The following is a 25,028-nucleotide window of genomic DNA, read 5'->3' as shown; positions in this document are numbered from 1 at the left end:
AAGTATGTTTTTCTGTTTTGCATGCATGGTAGCTAACATGATGTTAAGAGCTTGCTAAAACGCCGCTGTTCATAAGGCGATATACATAACAAGATTTAATTTACATTCGTTGACAGTGTAATCGAAATTTTGCACTAGCAATTTAATATGTTATATTAGCTTTCAAGACCTACAAACAGTGTAAAATTTATCAGTGTAAAAAAATTAAACTCTATGTAAAGATTAAGTTAAGTTTAACTAATTAATATTTGATAGTTGAGATAGCTTTTCAAATTGTATATGTTGTTGTTCGTGTAACGTGAGGGAAGTTCCCTTGATACTTTCCAAGTGATGATAGCACTTATCAGGTTAAAATAGATTAGCAGACTAATAAGGAGGAATATTCATGAAAGCACAAGGTTAGTCGTACGTCAGTCGTGCTTCGTGACCTAATTTGAAGACTAACTTGATTACACAAGCATAATTAATTAGATATTAAATCACGGTGATGTTTGGTTTTGGGGAGAGGGGGTTGCTGTTAGGCTAAATCTTAGCCGTTTATCATAAACGGTTTGTTTTTTTAAACATTTCCGTACTGTATTGGACGTGAAATCAAATTTAAATATGAAGAGTTAAAGGGCCTTTCTAGCTAGGTTGAATTAAAAAAGCATGCACTAGTAGTAGTAGTAGTGCAGAATTAGGTCATGTTGTTCCAACACAGAGAAAGGCCTAAGTTTAGGTCTTACCAACGCAGAAATGATTTTACCTAATTACTACAAAGTCATTGGAGGACGATTTCCAAATATAACTTTTGAGGTCTACTTTGTACTATATCTTTTTTTCTTTTTGAATTTATTAAGTTATATAACACACAGTATAAAGGTTTGTTACACTATCAATGTAATCTAATATGTTATAATCATTTATTAGTTATCATTTGTATAATTAATGTTATAAAGATAAAATATTTATCGATAATAAGTGACATGATTCTATAATTATCTTTTACATCGTCACTCATCAGTGAATTTAAACTCTTAGGTTTCTTATATGGGCAAGTTGTGACGATTTACTTTTTTGATTAGCGGCAAGTTGAGACGATTTCCTAATGTCACCCCTATCTCTCCATTTTGTCTAGACATATGGCACTAAGCAGACATGCGTAGGAGAAAGCATAAACACAAAGATAATATTAAGTGCGGAGCAGAAAGTTTTTTTCCCTGGGAAATCCTAAAACTATTAGAATTTAATTATAATCAAACTCTAGGTATAATATATCAAGATGGCTTGACCAAAATAGCGTGGGAAATCAAATGTATTTTCATACTATAACTGCTGCACGTAAGAATTTCATTATCCACTCATAGATTTTGCTGAATTCTTGCTTTAGTATTTTGATATTTTAATTATGAATATATGCACGCCATTCGTTTGGATTCTTAGCAGAAAACCAATAGCAGCAGTGGAGTGCAAGTGCTAAGAAGATTAGGAAATTCTCATTTAAAAAGGGATTTTTTTTTAATAAATTTTTTTATCGATAGCATATGCATAACATGAAGGATAAGAAGGACAACAAAGAAACTCAAATGGAATCCAAATTTCTTGGCTTCCATTTCGTTGTGGTGGACCGATTATTGCACTATACTTATGATAGAATTAGAAAGAAGCTAAAGGGGAAAACAGGACTCTGGATTTGATTGAAATGCAAGCTGAGGGTGAACTCATTATTGCAATTTTAATAAACTCCACTATTATTTTGTTTAGAATTTATGACTCCATATATGTAGAAATCTGAAGGAAAAAGAGGCCATGATTTATTATCTATGAAGGATAACCTAATCAAGATATGAGGATAATCTTAGTCGAGAAACAAATGAAACAAAAACCAACTGATGACGTTTTTACATTAGGTTCCACTAATGTTTGATATGTTAGTTTTTAGGCATACTGTTGTATTCATAGAAAAAAGCACTAGGAATAGATTTGAATATCAAATCCCTGCCCACTATTTGTTTAAAATAAAAAATCCTGAACTTACCTAACTAAAATATAAAGTTTTCCCGTACAATCCTACAAACGTACAAAATCAAATCTTGGAGCATGAGTATATATATGTGCATATGACATACTTGACTAGCAACTCATGAAGTTTTCCAGCTTTGATTGTGAAAGCTGAATTCTCCAATACATGGTAATTTGAAGTCTCTATCCTCAGCAGTCCTTCTCAAAGCTTAACCAAATCAATCTCACATTTTACCTGACAAAAACGAAAAGTTTGGACAAGGTGTGTGTTTTAGCAAAAATGGTTAAGGAAAATGAAGTGTCTGCTGCAAGCTTGGAATGGAGGGTCAATATGCCTAGTGGCTCTTCGCAAATTTTAGTGCCAGAGTCAAGGCAAACATGTAGATTGTTAAGCTTAGTAATGGGGTTTGTTTCAAACATCACCAAGTTTCTTGACAAGGCATGGAATTTAGCTGTAAATGAGCCAAAAAAGGTTATTCATTGCCTCAAAGTAGGATTGGCTCTTTCTATTGTGTCACTGTTTTATTACATGAGGCCTTTGTATGATGGCGTTGGAGGGAATGCTATGTGGGCAGTTATGACAGTTGTAGTAGTTTTTGAGTACACTGTAGGTGAGTATTCATATGTCACACTATGATTTATCTTCTTTTTTTTTTTTGTGTGTGTGAATTAATTCATTGTGCAAACAGACTTTTGGTAATGGTATTGATTTGGAGTCAAAATCCGATTCCCATATGGCAGGTTCTACACTATATAAGTGTGTAAATAGAGCTATTGGAACATGTCTAGCTGGATCTCTAGGAATTGGTGTTCATTGGGTTGCAAGTCAATCTGGAGACAGATTTGAACCTATTATTCTCCAAGCTTCAGTTTTTCTCTTAGGTAAGTAACAGTTTCTTATTACTATATGTTTATGAGAACTTTATACTAGTTGTGGATTGCTCACATGTTTTAAACATATCTTCCTTGCAGCTGCTGCAGCAACCTTTTCTCGATTTATACCTACTATAAAAGCGCGATTTGATTATGGTGCCATGATCTTCATTCTTACCTTCAGCTTAGTGTCAGTGTCAGGGTATCGCGTTGATAAGTTGGTTGAATTGGCTCATGAAAGGGTCTCCACTATTGCTATTGGGGCCACCATCTGTCTTTTCATTACCATGATTTTGTGTCCTGTTTGGGCTGGGACGGAGCTGCATCATCTCATTAGTACTAACCTTCAAAAACTTGCTGATTCCTTAGAAGGTAATACTATGCATTAGATAACTGAACAATGATATCACAAGTGTATGCTCTCAATGAATGAAGAAACTAATACTAGTTTTTGGACTTTAATATTTCAGGATATGCTGCTGAGAAATTCAGAGTAGATGGCAGTAAAAATTTAGATGAGAAAGATTCCAGTAAGAGATTGCAAGGATACAGATGTGTACTTAATTCTAAGGCTGCTGAAGAATCCATGGTTAGTCAACAACTTTCTCAAATAATGATCGATCCAGCATGTAATATCAAAACTCTCTCCAGTTTTGCTAATATAAGATAAACTCTACCTCTTGTATTACAGGCCAATTTTGCCAGATGGGAGCCAGCACATGGAAAATTCAATTTCCGACATCCATGGAAACAGTACCTCAAGATTGGAGCTTCAATGAGAAGCTGTGCCTATTGCATTGAGACTCTCCATGGAGGCATTAACTCCAATACTGAGGTAAAAAGAAGCACTCCTATTCAAAAAATTCTAGCTTTCTGAACAAGTCTTGCTAACATATTTTCTGCGAAGCTAGTATTTGCGTTTATATCATTTTTGTTTTTGCTTGTGGCCACAGACTCCTGAGTTCCTTAAGAAGCCTCTCAACGACGTCTGCATGAGATTAGGTACTAGCTCCTCTAACGTGCTAAAAGAGCTGTCGAGTATGATAAAAACGTTGACAAATTCAACAAAGCTAGATATACTTGTTGATGAAATGAATTCTTCGGTAGAAGGCCTTCAAAATGCCCTCAAGACACTCCCAAGTTACCAGCATATACCAACCCCAGATCCCAAAACTGAAGAGGCACCTACTGGTACAGAAGAGTCTATCTTGAAACCTACTGCGCTATCACTCATGGAAATTGTTCAAATGGCCACTCTAACATCACTGCTCATAGAAATAGCATCAAGAATAGAAGGGATTGTGAAGGAGGTCAATGAACTGGCAAGCCAAGCACAATTCAAAGATGATAGCAGCAAGAAGTCCAAACAAACTCAAACAAAGTTAAATGAAAATGATGGTAATGAACATGAAGTAACAATGACGACTCTTCAAAAAGTCTGAGTTACCATTATAGGATGAATCGAACATGGTGGGGTTTCTTCCCAATAGCTGACAGGCTTTCACTTTTATGAGAAATCTATTACTGTAAACTGCATATTGTACAGAAAAGAGATAACTTTCAATACTATACTAGGGACTTTTGAGGAATAGGGTGAACTTTCTTTCTCCTTCTATTTTGCTGCATTTCTCTCTGTCTTTTCCTCCATTTTTCTACTCTTGAAATAAGCGCAGAGGATAAAGAACCATGTTTTTACATATTCTGAACCTTTTTGTAGACATAAATGATTTTATGTAAGTTTAACTAGTTAGTAGAATTACAAATGATACAACGAGATTAACTAAGCTATTTAAGTTTGTTCCTCCACGTAAATCTGTCATGGCATTACTATTACTATTAGAGAATAACCTAATCCCCGTTATGAGAACATAAATGAAGGTGGTGAAAGTTCAGCCTCTTATTCTCTTGAATGAACGAGAGAATATATAGATCTCTAAGGCAATTAAACTGCATGACAGCAGCATGCACCGTACTGCCAAGTGCATTCCAAGATCACCAAACCTAATTGTTACTGCAACTCTTTCTCTTGCTTTAGCAAAGTGGAACTCTATCCCTGGTGGCGGGACCCAAAAGCCAATGGCCTAATTAGATGTCAAGCTTTAGAAATTATGCGCCAGAAACTACAGCTGCTGAGCTGCAGTTGATTTTTTTTTTCCCACTTGGCAGATATAACTAAACTAAACTTAACCTTAGACATTTTATGTAGCTAAGTTTTATGCATTTCTGGCTTGTGGCCAGAAGGCACAAAGTTTTTAAGAGGCATGAATACTTAGTGGTTTTATTTTTACCCTGTCAACTCTAGCTTGAAACTGGTAGAATGATCTGAACTCCTTATAGTGTATTTTCAACCAAAACATCACAGTGACCTCACTCGTCAAAATTAAATAATAGGGAAAATCATAAGTAGGTAAAATTGTCTGTACCTAGAAATGATGTTACATAGAAATTCTTTGATAAGGAAAATCTGTTGGTAACCAGAAATGGACATTCTTGATAGATAGAGCAGAGGTCTGAAAAGTTTGTTGTCGATATCAGAAGGTTATCCTTCTACTACAGGAAGGCCAGGGAGTCCGTGGAATACTTCTCTTCTCTCGGTTTCATCCCAGAATTTGCCCTGAATCCGGCAGAGTTCTAGCTGGATTTAGCTTTGGAAAGAATACCCACCAACTTCAAATAAGTAAATGATTTCGCCAATCATTAAAGGAAAGGCTCAACAATGGGAGGGAGGTGTGACAAGGGAAGGATAATTTGTATTCTGTAACAAGTCCATATTTTCAGCTATTATGTACCAAAAGTTTGGCTCCATAATTAGAATGACTTGCTAAGAAACTGTGAAGACATATATTAGTATGCAGGATAACAAACTAACACCAATAACTTACTTTCAATGTACAATAGGATCATTATGGGTGGCGCACATGGACAGCCAAATGGCAGTTCCTGGACCAGAATGCTTATGATAAGATGTGAACTAGACTAATTATCCCAAATTGATAAGTACAACATCAGTAGCATTTTATATGCAATACCATGAGAATGATGTCACCTGTCAAGTAAGTGATTAGAATCCTCATGTTCCACAATTGCTCCTTCATTGCTGCTTCCCCAGCCAAGGTTTACAGCTAAGTCTTCGACTGCAACTTTTATGACATCACTTCGAACACCAATGTCAGTAGCGTATCTGCTCATACAGTACATTCCCGCTGTAACAGTGGCCACGCCAACAGGACTAGGAATTAGCAACTTCAGAGGGGAGGAAAGAAGTGCAGCTAAAGGAGCACCAACAACAGAAGAAGCTTGTCCACTTCTTCCAACTCCCAATCTATCAAGTGTCAGAAGACCTGTTTTGCAATACAACGCAAAGTCCTCACAGTTGTTTTGGAACACATCATAGTTCCCAAATCCATTCTGGAGAAGATGCATTGCTCGGTGGATAACCATCTCTGGAGGGTCTGACACAGCAGTAGTGCAAGTGCCCCCTCGCACTTTGGCAAGGAAAACAGAGGGGCTTACTCCATATTCAAAGCTGTAGAGTGAACCATTACGGAGAAAGCAATTCAGACAAGAAAGAACAACATTACTGTTAGGGAGCCTAAATCCACAGTCGGGAAAGAATGGACAGGACGAAGAAAGGCCTGATATTTCATCAGCAGCATCTGAAGAGCTCTCGACCAGCGTAAAATGAACCACTTTGCTCCCACCAACAAAAATACCTATCCCACCAAATTGCTTAGAAGCTAAGACTTGTGAAATATGATGACTGTCTCTTTACTTGTTTTTGGAAAAAGAAATGAAACTCACCATTTAACACTAGTTCAAATAGTATGATAAATTGGATCAATATGAAGTATGAACCAGCAGTGACTCAACAATGACTTGTATGTCTTAGTAACCACAGCTGATTCACAGGAAAATGTTTGTTTTTCTCTTTTGGAAGGCCATTTTTTCAGATCAACCAAGATCAAAGTATCCATAGCGAACTTTTTAAGTAGTTTGATGAGGGTGAAGTACTTCCATACACATGATATTAGAGGGTCTCTTAGTGTGTCTATGTATAATTAGCTTTTCCAGTTATTATTGTCATAAGGTATAGATGGCATGCAAAGCCAATTTTAAGAGTTCTACTGCTGTCTTTTAATCCCCTAATAATCACACCATGAAAAGACCAGAGAGTCAGTGAAGAAAATTCATAAGAAAAGGAGCCTGCAGAGACCAGATTTATGTCCACATGAAAGAAGCTTACCATTTAATTCATGAATCAAGACTCAAGAAGTCTTGAGGTGTTTAAGAGTTGAACCAAGTACACATAAGACGTCATGATTTTAACTATAAAATAGACAAGCACATCTATCTGTAAAAGAAAACTCTGAATGCAACATCAAGGTAGACGTGGTTTTGATAGGATGGAATTCAGTGATTAGAGAACTGGCTGATGGTAAGCAACACCTTCGATGCCTATTTTAGTCTAATTTGCTCAATGTCATCCCACTATGTTTGAGTGAAACAGATAAGTTTAGACCAGTTGAGTTTATCAGGTAAAATGGCCTCTCAAAAGTTTATCCGCGTTACTTTAATTAGCCTTAGACTTTTCCTGCTTTTGAGCATAGCTTAAGTCCTAGATTAAGCAAATGTACATTACTGAAGCCATACACAAATATGAACCCCCATTTATAGAATAAGCTATTTATTGCTCAAGCACCAAAAAGTTATTTTTTTTCTAATGCAGGAAATTTCTACACAATTTGTGGGTCAAACGAGAGAGGGGCAAATTAACAAATGGAAGTAAATAAAAGCTAATACTTGATTAAATAATCTCAAGCACATAGGAGAAAGTTGAAAATCATTGTGAAAAGACAAATCTTGTGTTTAGAACCAAATCAATTAATCAAAGGTTTAAAAGAAAAAGAAATGAAAGCAGAAATTACAACAAAAGAAACAGAAAAACCTAAGATGAAATCGGCGGACTTTAAACTCGAACTTTACACAGCAGCAATCTGCAGAATGCAAGGGAAAAAGAAGGCAACCAAATAGTAGATAAATAGTAATTCAGAAGAACCCACATTTCCGCTTTCTGATATGCATCGATCAAAGATCATAAATTTTGGGCCAAAAGTGATGAAATGAAAATGGAAAACATGCAAAATTCTCATTAATTTCTAGCTTTATGTGGACTAGGAATTGAGGAATTAGTGAATATTTACCATGGTGAGAATAAGCAAAGACAGCTCGGTAAGTGTAGATATGGTCTCCTGCTTTAATCTCACTTCTCTCCACTCTGTTTGTCAGCAAACCCATCTTCTCCCTCTCTTCCTTTTACTCCTCCAGAGTCCAGAGTCCAGTACTCCTCTCTTCTCCAAAATGCAAATGTACTTAAAATAAAGTTGCAATCTTTAACAATTCCAGGCCAACCCCACTGCAAAAGGAAATTGATTACTCAAACAAATGGACGCATTTCATGTTTCTTTAAACAAATGGAGACAAAATGACGTGGTAGAAGGTGATAGGTTCACTGCAGAATCTACTCAACAACCGTTACCAATGAAAGTTATGAATAAATAAAATATATAGAACAAATAAAATCAAAGACAATTATGATGTTGCATGTTCTTTTCTTGTGGGTCCCAATATCCTCTTGTTTCCACGAGCTTTGCTTTCTCTCTCATTCTCTCTCTTTTTGACTGACGGGGTCAGAATGAAAATAAATGTTAAAGAAAAAAACAAATGGTTCTTTTGGACTCAAAGAACAAAAATATACGGAGGAAAAATGCGGTAAAATACCGTGCTATACTTGAACTCAAATGGACGGAAATGTATAGCGCACATATGTACTGCTCTATACGATAGCGCTCTATATATACGCGCTATACCTACACAAATAAGCCGGCCATCTTCTTCCCCAAACAAAACAGAACACACCCCCCCTTAAAAACTCCCAACAGCGGTCCCCCCAATTTTTTAGCAAAAAAAATCCGCTTGGAGTCCACCGGTCCCACAAAAATTATAGATTTTCGGTCTCACATCCTAGTTAAGGCATTATCTCGTAGTGAGTTGCTCATTTCGGCTCCAAATCACTAATTTTCAAGTTTCTAGAAAATTAAAATCGAGATATTCCGATTTAGTTTTTGTTAAAACTCATGTATAAAAAATACCTATTGGTTATTTTTTACTGTGCTCTATGTTATTTCGTAATTGTTTTGCGATTTAATTAATTTGTTATTTTTTATCCGGATTATATTATTAGTGTGCTAAAAAAATTAGTAAAATAGAAAAATTGTTATTAGTTGTTAGACAAAATGTTAATTAGTTAATTTTTACTGTGATATATGTTTTTTCGTTATTGTTTTTGATTAAATTAATTTGTTATTTTTATCCGGTTTAGATTATTTATTTACTAAAAGACTAGTAAAATAGATAAATTATTATTTTAGGAATAATTAACCTTATTTAGATGTTATTGTTGTACATATATGAATATGTGACCTTATTACCAAATCTTGTGCCCTAATGTAGTGCTCGTATTTGTAATGTAGTACCCTTTTAGCGTAGTAAAATGTAGTGCCCTTTAGCGTAGTATCTTTGTAGTTATTGAATTTAATCATTTAATTATCTGTTAAACCCAAAAATATCTGAAAAAAGCTAATAGTTCAAACACAAACTCTCTCGAATTTTAGTCAACAAACGTAAGAAAATAATATTAGAAAACAACAATATTTGTCAAACTAAGTATTGTTATATGAATATTTAATAATTAAATCCTTTATAGTTATGAAAATTAATTATTTAATTTTATTATAGTCAAAAATAGGTGAGTAACAAACAAACATATAAAATAATAAACTAACATATAAAATAACAGACCTGTTGAGTGATAAATTGGAAAATATTTCTCATCATGAACACAAGAACATTGTATACCTTGGTGCAACTGGGCCTCAAATATCGAGTCTGGAACCAAAATGTGGTTCATTTGGACTCACACAAAGTATTGTTATATGAATATTTAATAATTAAATCTTGTATAGTTATGAAAATTAATTATTTAATTTTATTATAGTCAAAAATAGGTGAGTAACAAACAAACTTATAAAATAATAAACTAGCATATAAATAATAAACTAACATAAAAAATAATAAATTAACATATAAAATAAGAAACAAACATATTAAATAGTAAACTAACATATAAAATATTAAAAATGTTAAACAATGAAAAATAAAAATACTTTAATTAATATTGTTCGGTTTACAGTGTCGTCATGGAGGTTCCGCCTGTGCATCCCGGACCTGCCTCGCTAGAGCTACTGTTGCTACAGGCCGAGCATATGTCTTCGTACATATGGGAGGGGCGGGTATTGGCCCAGACGTTCCATGCTAGAGGAGTAGACGATATGTGGGACTTTCTTAGGGCCCACCATCTCCATCCCCGTATAGTCAGACGCCTTCAGGATACCGGTTTCTATATTAGGTTTGGGCCTAGGAGCGGTTCCTACAATTGCAACCACCTCTACCACCCATCGCTTCGGATGTACCACCTCCAACATTTCTTCCTTTAGCTAGAAGGTGGGTTGATAGGCGAGGCTACGGACGCGAGGTCGAGGCTCGACATAATCTCCCCTATTGCAGGGATTTGTTGGATTTGCTGGAGGGCGCGCATGTACATGTATACTTAAGTTTACTTGGCCTGGCTTTATATGTGTTGCGTATACTCACGATTCCTGTTTTCACCCGGAACCTGTTCGGCTAAAACTGCTCCAAAATAACTACCTGATGATTGAGGATATCCCTACTTTGCAGAACCTCATTATTGCGAACGTATTCAGCCTTAACGTACATTTCCAACATTTTTATCATAAGATATTCCCGATGTTCATCCGGAGTCCTCAAAAAATCTTTTAAAGTTTCATCGTCTTCGATGTTAAACTCGGCATAACAAGCAATCCCTTGCGGAGTAACAGAATACAGATATCTTCCGGTTACTTTAATATTCACCGAACGTTTGCTCACACTCATTTTTTTACATAACAACGATACCAATGTATCGTACTCCATTGTAAGTGGAAACTTAACATGACAATGTGGAGAACAACTATAGTGTACTGAGTTATTCTCCACCACAACCTCACCCCTAATATAATGAAACCCTAATTCTTCGCTCTTCAGACATTATGACAAAATGCAAAATAACTTAACGAACAAATATTTCGGAAGACTTGAAGGATTCTGAATGGATTTTTACAAAATCCTTTTGAAACTCTTTAAATAAGGAAAAATTTGACGTATAGCGCCTTAAATATGCGCGCTATACCCAGTTGAATTATTGGTCTGCCAATTAAGTTCAGAAGATTGGCAGTGGTGCGGTATTTCACCGCGTTATACCCTGTTGAATTATTGGCTTGTCAGTTAATACCAGAAGAATTATTAGTGGGCCCAAAGTTCAAATATAGCGTGGTATTTCACCGCGCTATACCTTAACAGACAAACATGTCGTTAAGGTATAGCGCGGTGAAATACCGCGCTATATATATTATGGTTCCCAAGTTTTTTCCCCACATATTTTGGTTCTTTAAGTCCAAAAGAACCACATTTTGGCTCCAAACTCTGAAGGGGCAGGGCAGAGATAACAGAGAGGAAATCCTTATCAGTAATCAGTACCTTACCAAATTAGGTGCCCGTTTTGATTGGCTTATTTTAAGTGCTTTTAAGCCAAAATAACTTTTAAGTCATTTTGTAGTGTTTGGATAAAATTTAAAAATGCTTTTAATCATTTGTTTTTAAGTTAAAATGACAAAAATAAGCCAAAAGCTAGAATTCCTAACTTATGACTTTTGGCTTAAAAGTCACTTAGAACAAGCCTATCCAAACATGCTCCAGGTGTCTTTTGTAAAACCTTTTATCACTTTGAATATTAAAAGAAAATACTTTAAATTTTATATTAAAAATCCGTGATCAAGTAAAGAAAATGTTAAAAATAAAGTTAAATCATAACTCAGAAAATAGATGTTAAATCACAGCCTAAAAAAGTTAAGTCTTTTTTGTAATAATGTTCAATATTGATGATTAGAGGTAATTTAGACATGATGTATACACCGGTTACACGTATTTTTTCCCCATAGATTATGAATCTATGATTTTACTTTTTCATTTAACATTTATATTCAAGATAACTTCCATGTGATTATGGAATATTTTCTTAAATCCTATTTACTCATCCATAAAAATCACCACTCCTCTCCATTCGACATATTTAAAGGAAGAGAGAGTCCTGATTATTGAAAACCCATTTGATACTGACCAATATCGTTGTGCCATCTTCTTAGATTGTGTACATGGATAAACTGGATGTATGGTCAATGTAAAGGCTACAGGATTCTTTTTACTTTTAAATTTGGACTAAATAGGCCTATAATTGTCAAAAGTTTCCAAGTGAAATTTCTATAAATGCAAAGAGGAGTATCATATTCTTAGGGAAAGACCTTTAATAGTTTGTAACCAAACACCGGAGCAAATGTAATTCTTTGCCCCTTAGACACGCCAAGAATAATATCTAAGATTATATAGTAGACAAAGAAAACTAAATGACTGCCTTACTTTTTGGGGAAAGCACCAAACAAGTTAATTATCGATGATACAGACCATTACTCCACCAAACAAAAATGAAATCCCATTACTTGCATTGCAGGTCAACCATATTAGTTGATTCCTTATTCTTACTTCACTCTTTTGAGTTCGTTAATTAGAACTAGAAATGTATTTTATGTCATTACATTAAAGAATTTCATCCCAAGAAAAATCCAGTTTTTATTTTCTAAGATAAATCAAACACAATGTCTGAGCCTGGGTAAACTATAATACCTGATTGAAAGACGGTAGACCTTGTAAATTTATGAAATCTAGAAATATACTGTCAGAAAGTTACACAGTACATGGGCAGACATACTGACTATTAACTCTCATATTTGGATCTTTCTCTGTAAATTCTACCCATAGAGACTGGTATGTTGAAAGAAAAGGATACGTGTATACATCCTCAAATATACAGATAAGAATAGTGTCAAAGAATGAGTATTGTATTAGTAATTGTTTGATGGAATAACTTCAGCTAGTTCTCCAAGAAGATTTTCCAACCATAGACTTTCACGTCAAAATCAGAACTATTCGCGAGTGAAAGTCTCAGTTCCTCAGCTGACTCAGCACTTTTTCCCAATAGCAAGGCGAAACCCCCACCACCTGCACCTACAAGCTTGTAACCACAGCAATAGCGATCAGAAAATGCGAAAAGCTTATCAACAAACTCATTGCTGCAGAAAGGATCCAGCTCCTGATGCAATCTCCATGCCTCCAACATTACGTCTCCAAGGGCATCAATGTCGCAATTCATTAAAGCTTCTCTTGCAAGCTTTGCAAGTTCAGTAAGGCGCTTGATGCTCGATACGAGCAAATTGTCTCGTCGAAGATAACGAGTAACCACCTTATGCAGCACTTGGTGTGCAAGTCGGACCTGCATATACATTGTCAACAGCTGAAATTGACAAATACTTGAACAAAGTTGGTTTGCAGTTAGTGTAAACTTGGACATGAACTAACCACCAGTCTCTCTCTACCAAGGAAGAGCATCTCAAGACTACCCTTCGAAGAGCACAATTAGAAATGTAGTCGCTGAAACTAAAACCTCCTAGACTACTGGACTGCACCAGTAACAAGCCAACAAATGTAGAAACAAATTTCAAAAGAAAATTAACAGTAACCTATACCTAATTACTTAAGAGTTAAGATCTTATAATCAATATCTCATGCAGTTCATAGTTTTTCCTCAAACATTCGTTCCAAGGAGAAGGAGAGCAGTAGGCACTCAGAATAAAGGAAAGCAATAGTGGCTTGAAGACCCCCCCCCCCCCCCCCCCCCCCAAAACCCACCAAACACGCACACAAAGGGAGAGAGGGAGAGAATAAGAAGGATCTAAGTATTTTGTTATACTCAAACTATAAATGAACCAAGCTCAAGAGAAATCACACGAGCACTGGAAGATTTAACAAAATCTGAGGTCCCTTCAGGCAGTGTTATAAATAGCGCTCGCCTCAGCGCTAATAGCGTGAGGCGAGGCAGTGTCGCCACTTTCCCTCTGTTGCGTTGCGTTTCAAAATAGCGCTCGCCTCTGCTTGTGTAGCGAGAGGCGACAATGTCGCGAGATGCGACTGTAGCGTCGCTTATTTTTAAAAAAAAATAAAAATGGGCAAAGACTTTAACAAAAGGGTCGCGATTAGGGCTTGAGTCTTGACAACAGAGCTTCTTCAACTTCGAACAAAACAACAGAGCTTCATCTGAAAAAAGGTCGCGAACTCGCGATTAGGGCTCGCAATTACTGTGCCATCGTCTTCTTCATCTGAAAGTTTGAGGTTTCTGCCAAGTGCCATCGTCTTCTTCATCAAGTTTCTGCCATTGAAAGACCAGATATGCTTCTCTGAGTTTCCTTTCTTTCTTCTTCTTCTTTCTTCTTTCTATTTTTTTCCTCTGTTTTTTGTCGAGAAGAACAGAAACAGAGGTTTGTTTTTGTGCTCTATTTTTCGAGCAAAATACAGAGGCTCTTCCCTTCCTCTTTCTTCTTCTCTTAATTGTTTTTGGCTCTGTTTTGGCAAAATAACTGAGGCTCTGTTTCGAGCAAAAATAACAGAGGCAGAGGCAGAGCAGACTGCAGAGGCAGTAGCTCATTCTGTTTTGTTTGCCCTGTTTTTTCAATTATTGACTTATAGTCTTATAGAGTAGAATTAATTGCATATTGACTTGATAATTTTTTTTTCTATAAAACAACGTTGAAATGGCGTCGTTCGATAGTAATAAACGAAATGATATAGCTTGGAATTATGCTATACAAGGCTCATCAAGATCTGCAATTAAATGTGTGTTTTGTGAAAAAACATATCATGGTGGAATAACTCGACACAAGCAACATTTGATAGGTGGATTTAAAAATGTAATACAATGTCCTCTTTGTCCACCCGAGGTTAGGAAGGAAGTAAAAGCATTTGTTGATAAGAAAAATGTGACAAGAACTCAAATGAATTATGAAGCATCGATGAATCTAATTGATGAAGATGGTGAAATGGGACCTCCACCCCCCAAAACTCATAAGATATCTTCAAATAGTTCTAGTGGGTCATCCACGACGGCACGTACGGTGACAAAAGGTCCTCTCAATCTTTATTTCTCGACAAAACAACAAGAAAAGGGAAAAGGTGATTCTGGTTCAGGTTTAGAAGCCAAGAAGATTTTGAGGGATCGATCCGTAAGTGCCTTTGCAGCATGGATGTATGATGCAGGGCTTCCTTTTAACTGTGTTAACTACAAAACTTTTGATAAATTCATTGAGGCCGTAGGACAATATGGCCCAGGAATGAAGCCTCCTAGCTATCATGAAGTTAGAGTAACACATCTTAAAAAAGAGGTGAAGAAGATAGACCAAATTATTGAGGAGCATAAAGTGGAATGGAACAAGTTTGGATGTTCCATTATGATGGATAAATGGACATAATGGATAAATGGACAGCACGAAATGGAAAAATGATCATAAATGTGTTGGTGAACTCTCCAAGAGGGAGTGTTTTTCTTGAATCTTACGATGCTAGCAACTCTTCTACGGATGGAAGCAAAATGTACAGCTTGTTTAGAAAGACTATTGATAAAATTGAAAAGAAAAATGTTGTACAAATTGTTACCGATAATGCTAGTGAGAATGTTAGTGCGGGTAAGATGATGGAAGCTATGTATCCACACATTTATTGGACTCCATGTGCTGCCCATTGTATCAACTTAATGTTTGGTGACATATTCAAGGAAAACCCATATGCTTCAGGTAACTTTAATATAGTTATCTTTAAAGCTTTAACTTTATTTATACTTATTATGTCATATTATTAAGTATTAACTATAAAATTGTTATTTTTACTTTTACAGTTTTCACTAAAGCCGTCAAGGTATATTCTTACATCAGTCAGAGGTCGTTGTTGTTGAATTTGATGAGGAAATTCACAAATGAAAGAAATTTGGTGAGACCGGCCAAGACTAGATTTGCAACGGCTTTCTTAACTTTGCATAGTTTTTACTTGCAAAAGAAAAACTTGAGAAAGCTAGTTCTTTCAAATGAATGGAAAGATAATAGATATGCAAAGGAAGTTGCGGGGAAAGAAACTGCCAAAGTTCTTATTTCTCCATCATTCTTGAATGACGTCGTTCGGGCTCTTAAAGTTGGTAGTCCTTTGATTAGGGTGCTTCGTATGGTGGATGGGGAGAGAAAACCACCAATGGGCTATCTTTATGAAGCTATGGATAGAACCAAAGAGACTATTGCAGCGTCATTTGAGGGAGATGTTAGGAAATATGAGAAAGTTTTTGAGATTATTGATAGCAGGTGGTCGAATCAACTCCATCGTCCTTTGCATGCAGCAGGCCATCTTCTGAACCCGGGATTATTTTACAAGAACACTAGAGATGAAACTTTGGATTCAGAGGTGTGGATTGGATACCATGAGTGTCTTGAGAAGTTGATCACCAATTCAATGACGGTAGATCAAATAGGGAAGGAGTTTGGTAGGTACTCACAAGCAGAGGGCCTATTTGGTTTATAGGCGGCCATTAGAGCCAGAGACATAAGGTCGCCAGGTAACTAACTTTAATATAGATATCCTTATAACTTTAATTTAATTTATTTGATTTATACTTACTAACTTTTAAAATATTTTTCTATAGTTGAATGGTGGATGCAATTTGGACATCAAACTCCAAACTTGCAAAAGTTTGCCATTAAAGTACTAAGCCTAACTTGTAGTGCATCTGGATGCGAGAGAAATTGGAGTGTATTTGAGCATGTAAGAAGCAGATTTATTATATTAATATATTCTATATTGTATTATTATTAGTATCTATTAATTAATCTAAATAATTTATTCGCAGATTCACTCCAAGAAAAGGAATAGGCTTGAGCTATCGCGTCTCAATGATCTAGTGTATATTAAATACAATAGAACATTGAGGCGACGTTATGAAACTCGCGATACCATTGATCCAATTTTGTTGGATAACATTGACGAGGCAAATGAATGGTTAACTGGAGCCCTCCAAAATCATGAAGATGAACAAGTGTATGTAGGAGATGATCTTGATTGGGGTACTGTTTCTATGGCGGCTGGAGTTGAGGAGAATATCTATGGTCTTAGAGGGAGTTCTTCAAGTTCAAATTACAAGGGAAAAGGGGTAGCAAGTTCAAGCCGGTCCCTAATTGATGAAGACTCCGAGGATGAAGAAGATGATAGCCAATATAATGCTAACATTCATGAAGTTCTAGAATTTGAAAATCTTGAAGAAGAATAGATGTTGCTTGTTTTAGACTTTTAGACTTTAGTTTATGAATCTACTATAACTATCTAGTATCTATTGAATTTTTAGTTATTTATATATATATATATATATATATATATATATATATATTTATTATGTTTTTGTATAAACTGTTGCTTCACATCAAAAAGGCGAGCGCTTCGCTGCGCGCCTCTCGCCTCAGTGAAGCGGGCCCTCGTCGCTATTTGTCGCCGCACGCTATCCAAAACACTGCCTTCAGGTATATAAAATTGGACAGATAAAGATAAGATTAGCATGGTCCCTGTGCAAGGGTGACAAGAACGAAGCAAGAAATGGTCCAAAAAATTAAAACTTGGAAAATCATAACAGTATGAAAATGTAAAAAACACAGTGGGCACAATCAGAATATTAGGAATCAAAATAATCACCCCAGGAAAAAGATACAGAAAGCAATAGCAGACAAGCCCAATGAATTTAGTTACAGTCACAACTTACTTGACCAGTGAAAACTACAAGAAGCCGTTGCTGCAACTCCTTTATTAACTGAGGAGAAGCCAAGAGAGGAATGACTTGAAGCCGCAGCGGTATTCCCGGGAAACTTGAAGTAAATTTAATGCCAGCATATAAACCTCCAATTTGATCCTGCCAACCACCTCCTGTGCCCATGAGCTGTTCTAGGACTAAAACAAGTCTTGTAACATTTTCGTTACTTTCATCTCCATCAGTAATATGCAGCAACCCTTTAACAACGGCTGCTGCTAAGATGCTAGAAGTTCCCAAGCCACTACCCCTAGGAACATTGGCCCATGTCCTGATTCGCAAACCCGCTGATTGAAGGGTCTTTTCATGGATAACATTGGTAACAAGCAATGCACATTTTACTAGCCGAAATGGATCATTGCTTTCAAATGGAAGTGCAACGGACGATAGATCTTCAATACTTAACTGGTTTCCAATGTCATCGCTAATAAATATCCCTGTCCCTTTCTCTGTCTCTATGATTGTGCCAATAGGAAGAGAATCTTCCAATGTTATTGCCATGTTCAGAACACAACCAGCACGCTCTAGACTCCAAGGGGGTGTATCACTCCAACCCCCAACAAAATCCACTCGAACTGGTAGTTCAATCTTCACCATCCTATGGTGGGAAGATCCACCGCAATAACCATTAGTATTATCAGGATTTGCGGCAATGGAGGACCAGCTGGAAGACCCTGATAGGTTTTCTGATAAAGAAATGGCATATCATTAGGAAATTGTATTTACAACTTATGTGTAAAGCATCGCAAATAAAAGAAAGCAAAGAAAAGAATAGAGGAAAAGAAAAAGGAGAACCAGAGACTATCCTGCCAAAACCAAAACAGCACCAGATGGTAAGGTAGATCAAGAAAAATAAATAGCAGGTCATATGAGACATATATTCTTGGATTTAGTTGGTCAATCTTCACGAATACCGACATGGCATTTTTACCTTTGAACCCATATCTCACAGCAGAAGCAGTTTCATCAGCAACAGCAGCCCAGACTTTTCGCTCAGTTTCAAGTGCCATCTCTTTATTGCCACATGCTCGTAGAAGATCAACATGAACTTGTAAGGCCCTGCTCTTAGGAAGAATTGCCGAATTTTGAGCTTGAAGGTTAGGGCAGTGGGATAGAAATCCTTTGCAGACTTCAACTCCGGTTGATTCCTTTTGAAGAATTTCTTCGCACAACTGACTTATGTTGCGGCCAAGTGAGCCAAAGTTAAGACAAGCATTGACAATCCCAGAAGCTAAATCTGCCTGATGATTACTGGAACCTGAACACAGGTGTGGAAAGTCAATTGATTTATGCAACTCCTCCAAACTGATCCGATGGGACTGTTTCCATGAGGAAAGCTGGGTTTCATTTCTTTGGTTGTCCAAGCCCATTAACCATGACGCCAACGTGAGCATTTCAAAGTACGGAAGAATAGGGAATATTTTGGCATTCCACAAGCACTTTTCCTGAGTTTTTTCTGCAGTCCATAGATCATTATCTTGAATGCCTAGATCATCTAAGACCTTCCTCCAGGGTTTCCCACAAAAGGTCCCATTTGAGAGTGGAATCTTTGGGTTATCATGGAGACCACAGTACACCATAACTCTCTCAGTGCGTCCCACTAAAGGAACCTCCCAAAAGCAGTGACGATCTGGAAGCATAAATCTAAATGAAACCTTTGCTGTCATTTCAAAGTCAGCTGGCACATTAACACCAACAACAATAGACTGGGAACCAATCTGTATACTGGCTGAAATGGAGGAATCATAAATGAGAGAGTCTTCTCCAATAGAAACTCCAGGCTCGATTTTACTGGAAAGGATAATAGCTGAGGCAGCAATATCAGAGACATTGGTTGCTGGAATAGAACACAGGTGCCTTCGACCAACAAGTCCAGCACCAGCTTCACTCATGTGATCCAGAACTTCGCTAGATGTTCCAAAATGTAAGAATAACAGATCACCTGCATCAAACCCAAGAAAGGAAGACTTATTTAGTTCTAGAAATCATTGCATGTACCACAAGCATTGTAACTGCACTTAAGGTTTCCATATACTGCAATAATAGATCTTTTATTCGAGCAATAATGTTTTGATCCATAATTCTTTAAGCAAGTTTAGTTCAATGAAAATCCTCTAGAGAATATCTAAATCATAATCCTAAAATCTATAGTATTGTAGGTCCACTTAACAGTTACTTATGAATCAGTTTTAAGCTGGACCTGGATAAGCTGCATAAGCAGTCCCATACATGTCAGAATTTTAAGACTTGGATATTCCCATTCAACTAAAGTCACTACATGATTAAGGGATTTCATTAAGACGGTCTCTTAATCAACCGACAACTTGTATTTTCGGAATATTTCAATAGATTCAAATTTTATAGTTAGAACTTTTCTATTTAAGTAAATACAACAACAACAACAACAACAACAACATACCCAGTATTTCTATTTAAGTAAATAATCTAAATAATATTTTTAAGACTGAATTGAAAAATTATTAAAAAAACGAAGAAGCAGACTTGGAAATTTGCGATGACTTAGGATATTACTAACATCATCACACAGGTAACAACATTCAACCTACAAGCACAATAGCTGAACATCTTTTCTTCTCCCAATCTGTTGACAAGTTCATCACCCAAAGGGCGGGATCGCAACCATTCGTGCTTTGCTGGTACCCAAGCGGCTACAAGGTCTTCATACAAACTCATCTGCTCAATTTACAGAAGTAAAAAAAGTAATTCAATGACATAGATCAAGGACCATTTGAATGTAAATAACAAAACCAAATGTTGACTTCCAATAACTGGAAGTAACAGTTTCTTTTCACTCCACCAAAACAAAGTAGAAGTATAACCACTATTGAAAGAAAGAAGAGAAATTTCTGCAACATATGGAACTAAGGTATGTTAAACTTATGATTAAATGAGAAGTAACTAAACCTACCCCAATAGATTGCTGAAATTGCTAAAATGGTTATATCTATTAGCATATGGATTAGGGAAGCAGCTTATATATTAAGCAATATGACAAAAGTCAAAATAGAGAACTGAAAAGAAATGAAAAACGAAAAGAAAAGTCACAGCTTGGAGTGATGAGCACTCTCAGGCTCAATATACAGGATGAAATCGCAAAAGTCATAGCGAGCTAAGAGTAATATCAGAGATGGAGGAAAAGAAAAGCAAGTTATAGGGAGAGCAAATTTCATGCTACATTAAACCTTTGTCAGGTTACCGGCTGAAATAAAAACCACGCTAGAGGGAGGACAAATGTTCATGCTACATTGGAACCTCTGTTATTGCATCTTCCAACACTACCTATCAAGTGCACTTCCACCTATATATGGAAATAATCCTAGGACAAGATACTGTTAAAAGACTCAAATGCCTCTGGACTCAGTTACTTGAAGTGCTTTTTCAAAAACTACAAAACATTTAACCGAGAGATGAATGAAAATTTCAATGTCATCTTTTGGCCTTAAACTGGAAAAGATATATGAAGAAGTAAGAAAAGCGTGCTTTAGGGTTAAAAAGGAAGACGACTGCACATCAAAGAAATTATCAAATATCTAGTACGATAAACTAGTTGGAACAAGTGTATAATACTTCTTAGAAAATAGTAAAGTTCCAAATTACTATTAGATTCTGGTACATGGACATCCAAAAGAGTTGAGTAAAGCAGCTTATGAATGATGACTCGCCTCTTTTTTCCTTTCCAGAAGTTCTGAGATCATTGATTGGCTCGAACAGGCAAGTTTTACTAGATTTAGCCATGCCTGACCTCTAACTGCTATTATTCCAGTATCAAGCAGTGTTCTACCATCATCCAGAATAGCTTGGTGCCTAACAAGCTCCTCCAAGCTAGGTTTTTGAAGCAGATTCTCCACCAAGTTGATAGAATAGGTATCATTTGAAATCCCAGATTTTGCTGCCACGATAACACCATGATTGGAAGCAATGTCCAGTGTAATAGGTACAGTCACAAAGCAGGATGCATCCTTAGGCAGAACCATAGTTGAGGCATCAAAACAAGGAAGAACATCCCCAGTCATTGTAAGTAGCCCACCTGCAAAAACTCTTTGACTCTGCTCAAAATGGTGTTTCATGAAGAAGTAGAGAGTATACCCCACTATGTTGGGCGAGAAGTTATCATATAACAATACAAACTAATTAATCAATAATTTTTGGAGAAAATTGAAAAATGTTGATGATGCATGCTGATAAGTAAATAGGTTTTAAAAACCTTCATTTTCAAAAGCTTGTCTTGCACAAGATGCAATTGCTAGGATGTGATCAAAGAGCAGGGGAACTGGCCCATCTTGGTCATCAGCTGCCAAGTAAGGAAGTGGCAGAAACACTTTTCCCATAGGATTTGCCCATGGTACCCTTTTAGAATCACCTCCAGCATGAAGCAATAAGATGTGTTTTTTGGCAACCAAGTCAAGTAATGATGAAGAAGGTTCTTTCCTCTCAGAACTTCCGCACTGTATCAAAGAGAAACAAATGATTTACTAACAAAGTTACACCTACTCCCTGCAGAGGGATGATTAATGACATTCCATCAAAGATAGCAAGATTTAGCCAAGGGTCTATCGGAAACAGCCTCTCTGCCCTTCCAAAGTAGGGGTAATGCTGCGTTATCTTACCCTCCCCAGACCCCATTCATGGGAACTCACTAGGTTGTTGTTGTTGTTGTCATCAAAGCTAGCAAGAAAACACTTGCACGACTGGTCAAAAATTAGAGCTTGGTTTAATGATTCTTTTTACACAAAGAATTGGTTTTGGAATTCAAGAATGACATCAAGAACAGTTCATCTCTCTTTTGTCTAACGGAGATACATGAAAATCCTCCCAAATGAAAAATAAACTTCACCCAGTTCTTAAAATGCATGCTTATCTTGCATAGACTCATATGACTTGCATCAAGATTTATATCAAACTAAGCTTTCTCAGCCCATAGTAGACACAGCTTCTGCGTGGAGATTAGATGGACAAAGTGAGCAAAAACTGGTGCAGTATGCCCAATGATAACTAAAGCATTTGGAGGTATCACTGATATATAACTAAGTATCTCTCTTATTCAAATGTCATTAGTGAATGCTGCACCAGACAAACTTATGAGAATTAGTGATAAGTTATTCAGTCATAATAAAGAAGTACTAGCTGTTAAATTCAGTGTTGTCCTATGTAGATAGAGGGATTTGGCCCTATATATCTCACATTAATAGACTTAAGTCATTTCACCAGTTTGAACTAGACAAACAGTAAATTTCATACATAAAGTAAATGCACGTGCATTTCAATATCTCAAACTCAGACTATAAATGTGAACATAAGAAAATTTGGTAAAAGAGAAACCTGAGAATTGAGAGCAAGCTGTTGGTAATATTCGGCAAGTCGTAAAATAGCATGAAGAGTGGCAGCACCAGAACCGATTCGCTGGCCATGTGGATCGGGAACAGCGAGGGTAATTGTGGAATCAGCGATGCGACCCATGCGTTTGGCTCGCTTGAGCTGCCATTCATAGAGCTGAGCTTGTTCAGGGCTCGCCGCCGTGAGCACGATTGCATCCCACGTCGGAACCCTAGCCGGATGTCGTACCGATAACCTTAAATGATACCACGATTTCCTTAATGTAGCAGCCAAGTCTGCTTTGACTCGGCTTCTTTGATTGTACCTCCTTTCCATTTCTATAATAATTGCAGCTGCTGCTGCCGGAGAAAAAGGCAGATCAGTAACACAATCGCCACCGACAGCCTTAGTGAATACTGGTTTGTGCCGCCAAAATTAGAATAAAACATCAGTTGACTGAGTGAAAAATCAGTTGGTTAAAATGGAAACTGACAGTAGGAATTCATAAGGAAATTGATGGAGAAAAAAGAAAAAGTTATGGATCAGCACAAAGATAAAAATGGAGTCGCCCGGACTCGAACCGGAGACCTTCACTGTGTTAGACTGACGTGATAACCAACTACACCACGACACCTGCTCATTGATCTTACAGGGACTTATTGTAATTGATTATATATTTACTCGAATGTCAGTGAATTAACTCTCCCTCCGTTAACACAGTTTCTAAAAATAGTTATCTCAAATTATTTGTTATTTTAGAAGTTCATAAGTAAATTAATTATTTTTTTTCTACTCTACCCTTAATATTAATTATTCTTGAAGACTGCAAATACCTTAATTATGAGTAAGTATTAAATGAAGAAAGATTATATCTTAAGACATAAATCAGGGTAAAATAGTCAAAAACTTTTCCTATTAAATATTTTTTTTAAGGAGCATGTAAAAGAAGACAAATAATTTGAGACGGAGGGAGTTCAAGTTTGAGTACTTATTTTTTATCGCTAACTTACATTGCAACCTTTTTTGAGGGATTTATAGACGTACTCTATATTTGTGTCACCTTTTAATATGTACCCTATTTTTAAAAATTATTGATTTGGTAGCCAACTGATAAAAAATCCGTAATAATATGACAATTATACCCCGACAAAAGATATAAAACCCGCATCACGCATTAATCGTGTGATCTGCAACCTCATTCGTGAAAAAAGATCTCCTCCATCACTCCGTCCCCCCTCAAAAGATCTCTTTCAACCTTGGTCGAAGATCTCCTATCCTCTCAGCAGCTTTATTAAAAAACCAGAAACTTGAACCAAATTCATCTTCAGAATTCAAAATTACAAAATATATTGTAAGTATTGCAATTCATCTTCACAATTCGCATTAGTTTGTCAAACTGATTGAACTTCATCATATATATTTCTGCAATTATTTTGGTAATTTGTCATATTTTTTAAGTTTTGAGCTTAAAAAACAAAATCTGAATTCAATAGCGCCTATAGTTATTTTCACTTATGCTTATTTACAAATCACACTTGCATGAAGTTGTTTGACGGATATAGCATGAAGTTTTCACTTATAGATCTTCAAAAAAAATTCAAAACTTCAAATTTAATGCGTGAAGGATATAGAATAAAGTTGTTTCACGTTGAAGTCTGAAGTTTTAATCAAATACAAGCAAAAACTTCATGCTAATTTAGCATGAAATTATTTCACGTTAAAGCTAAAACTTCATGCTAATGTAGCATGAAATTGTTTCACGTTAAAGCTAAAACTTCATGCTAATGTAGCATGAAGTTTTTCATGTTGAAGCTAAAACTTCATACTAATATAGCATGAAGTTGTTTCATGTTGAAGCTAAAACTTCATGCTAATATAGCATGAAGTTGTTTCACATTGAAGCTAAAACTTCATGCTAATGCATGCTAAA

The 25,028-nt window shown here is 36.3% G+C and overlaps 5 protein-coding genes and 2 non-coding genes across 7 annotated transcripts; 4 read left to right on the top strand and 3 right to left on the bottom strand.

The window, feature by feature from the left end:
• Positions 1-2,023: 2,023 nt before the first annotated feature.
• On the top strand, positions 2,024-4,463 carry LOC104095816 (aluminum-activated malate transporter 10). The gene is made up of 6 exons (XM_009602035.4): positions 2,024-2,612; positions 2,743-2,883; positions 2,974-3,246; positions 3,345-3,463; positions 3,566-3,709; positions 3,828-4,463. Exons 1-6 carry the CDS (start codon positions 2,282-2,284, stop codon positions 4,314-4,316), a joined length of 1,497 nt encoding a protein of 498 aa, XP_009600330.3. The 5' UTR covers positions 2,024-2,281; the 3' UTR covers positions 4,317-4,463.
• A 1,229-nt stretch (positions 4,464-5,692) lies between these two features.
• LOC104095815 (protein LEAD-SENSITIVE 1) lies at positions 5,693-8,350 on the bottom strand. Its single transcript, XM_009602034.4, has 2 exons — positions 8,076-8,350; positions 5,693-6,587 (listed from the first exon to the last, which is right to left on the bottom strand). The coding sequence occupies exons 1-2, from the start codon at positions 8,167-8,169 to the stop codon at positions 5,917-5,919; spliced, it is 765 nt and encodes a 254-aa protein (XP_009600329.1). The 5' UTR covers positions 8,170-8,350; the 3' UTR covers positions 5,693-5,916.
• A 4,380-nt stretch (positions 8,351-12,730) lies between these two features.
• Positions 12,731-23,715, bottom strand: LOC104121367 (bifunctional fucokinase/fucose pyrophosphorylase). Its single transcript, XM_070181860.1, has 7 exons — positions 23,105-23,715; positions 21,990-22,230; positions 21,448-21,812; positions 20,332-20,458; positions 18,696-19,706; positions 17,720-18,450; positions 12,731-13,372 (listed from the first exon to the last, which is right to left on the bottom strand). The coding sequence occupies exons 1-7, from the start codon at positions 23,432-23,434 to the stop codon at positions 12,974-12,976; spliced, it is 3,204 nt and encodes a 1,067-aa protein (XP_070037961.1). The 5' UTR covers positions 23,435-23,715; the 3' UTR covers positions 12,731-12,973.
• LOC104087113 (uncharacterized) lies at positions 15,252-16,494 on the top strand. The gene is made up of 2 exons (XM_009591515.4): positions 15,252-15,722; positions 15,824-16,494. The coding sequence occupies exons 1-2, from the start codon at positions 15,392-15,394 to the stop codon at positions 16,492-16,494; spliced, it is 1,002 nt and encodes a 333-aa protein (XP_009589810.2). The 5' UTR covers positions 15,252-15,391.
• On the top strand, positions 16,604-17,301 carry LOC138896567 (uncharacterized). Its single transcript, XM_070181863.1, has 2 exons — positions 16,604-16,734; positions 16,820-17,301. The coding sequence occupies exons 1-2, from the start codon at positions 16,627-16,629 to the stop codon at positions 17,234-17,236; spliced, it is 525 nt and encodes a 174-aa protein (XP_070037964.1). The 5' UTR covers positions 16,604-16,626; the 3' UTR covers positions 17,237-17,301.
• Positions 17,474-17,571, top strand: LOC117273680 (U6 spliceosomal RNA). Its single transcript, XR_004503693.1, has one exon. It is a non-coding gene; the product is annotated as a U6 spliceosomal RNA (small nuclear RNA).
• On the bottom strand, positions 23,659-23,732 carry TRNAV-AAC (transfer RNA valine (anticodon AAC)). Its single transcript has one exon. It is a non-coding gene; the product is annotated as a tRNA-Val (tRNA).
• Positions 23,733-25,028: the final 1,296 nt, after the last annotated feature.

This window comes from Nicotiana tomentosiformis, chromosome 1 (assembly GCF_000390325.3).
Source record: "Nicotiana tomentosiformis chromosome 1, ASM39032v3, whole genome shotgun sequence".
In the NCBI taxonomy this organism is placed as follows: Eukaryota; Viridiplantae; Streptophyta; class Magnoliopsida; order Solanales; family Solanaceae; genus Nicotiana; species Nicotiana tomentosiformis.
Note: the sequence above shows the minus strand (reverse complement) of the source record. Positions and strands in the feature narration are given on the sequence as shown.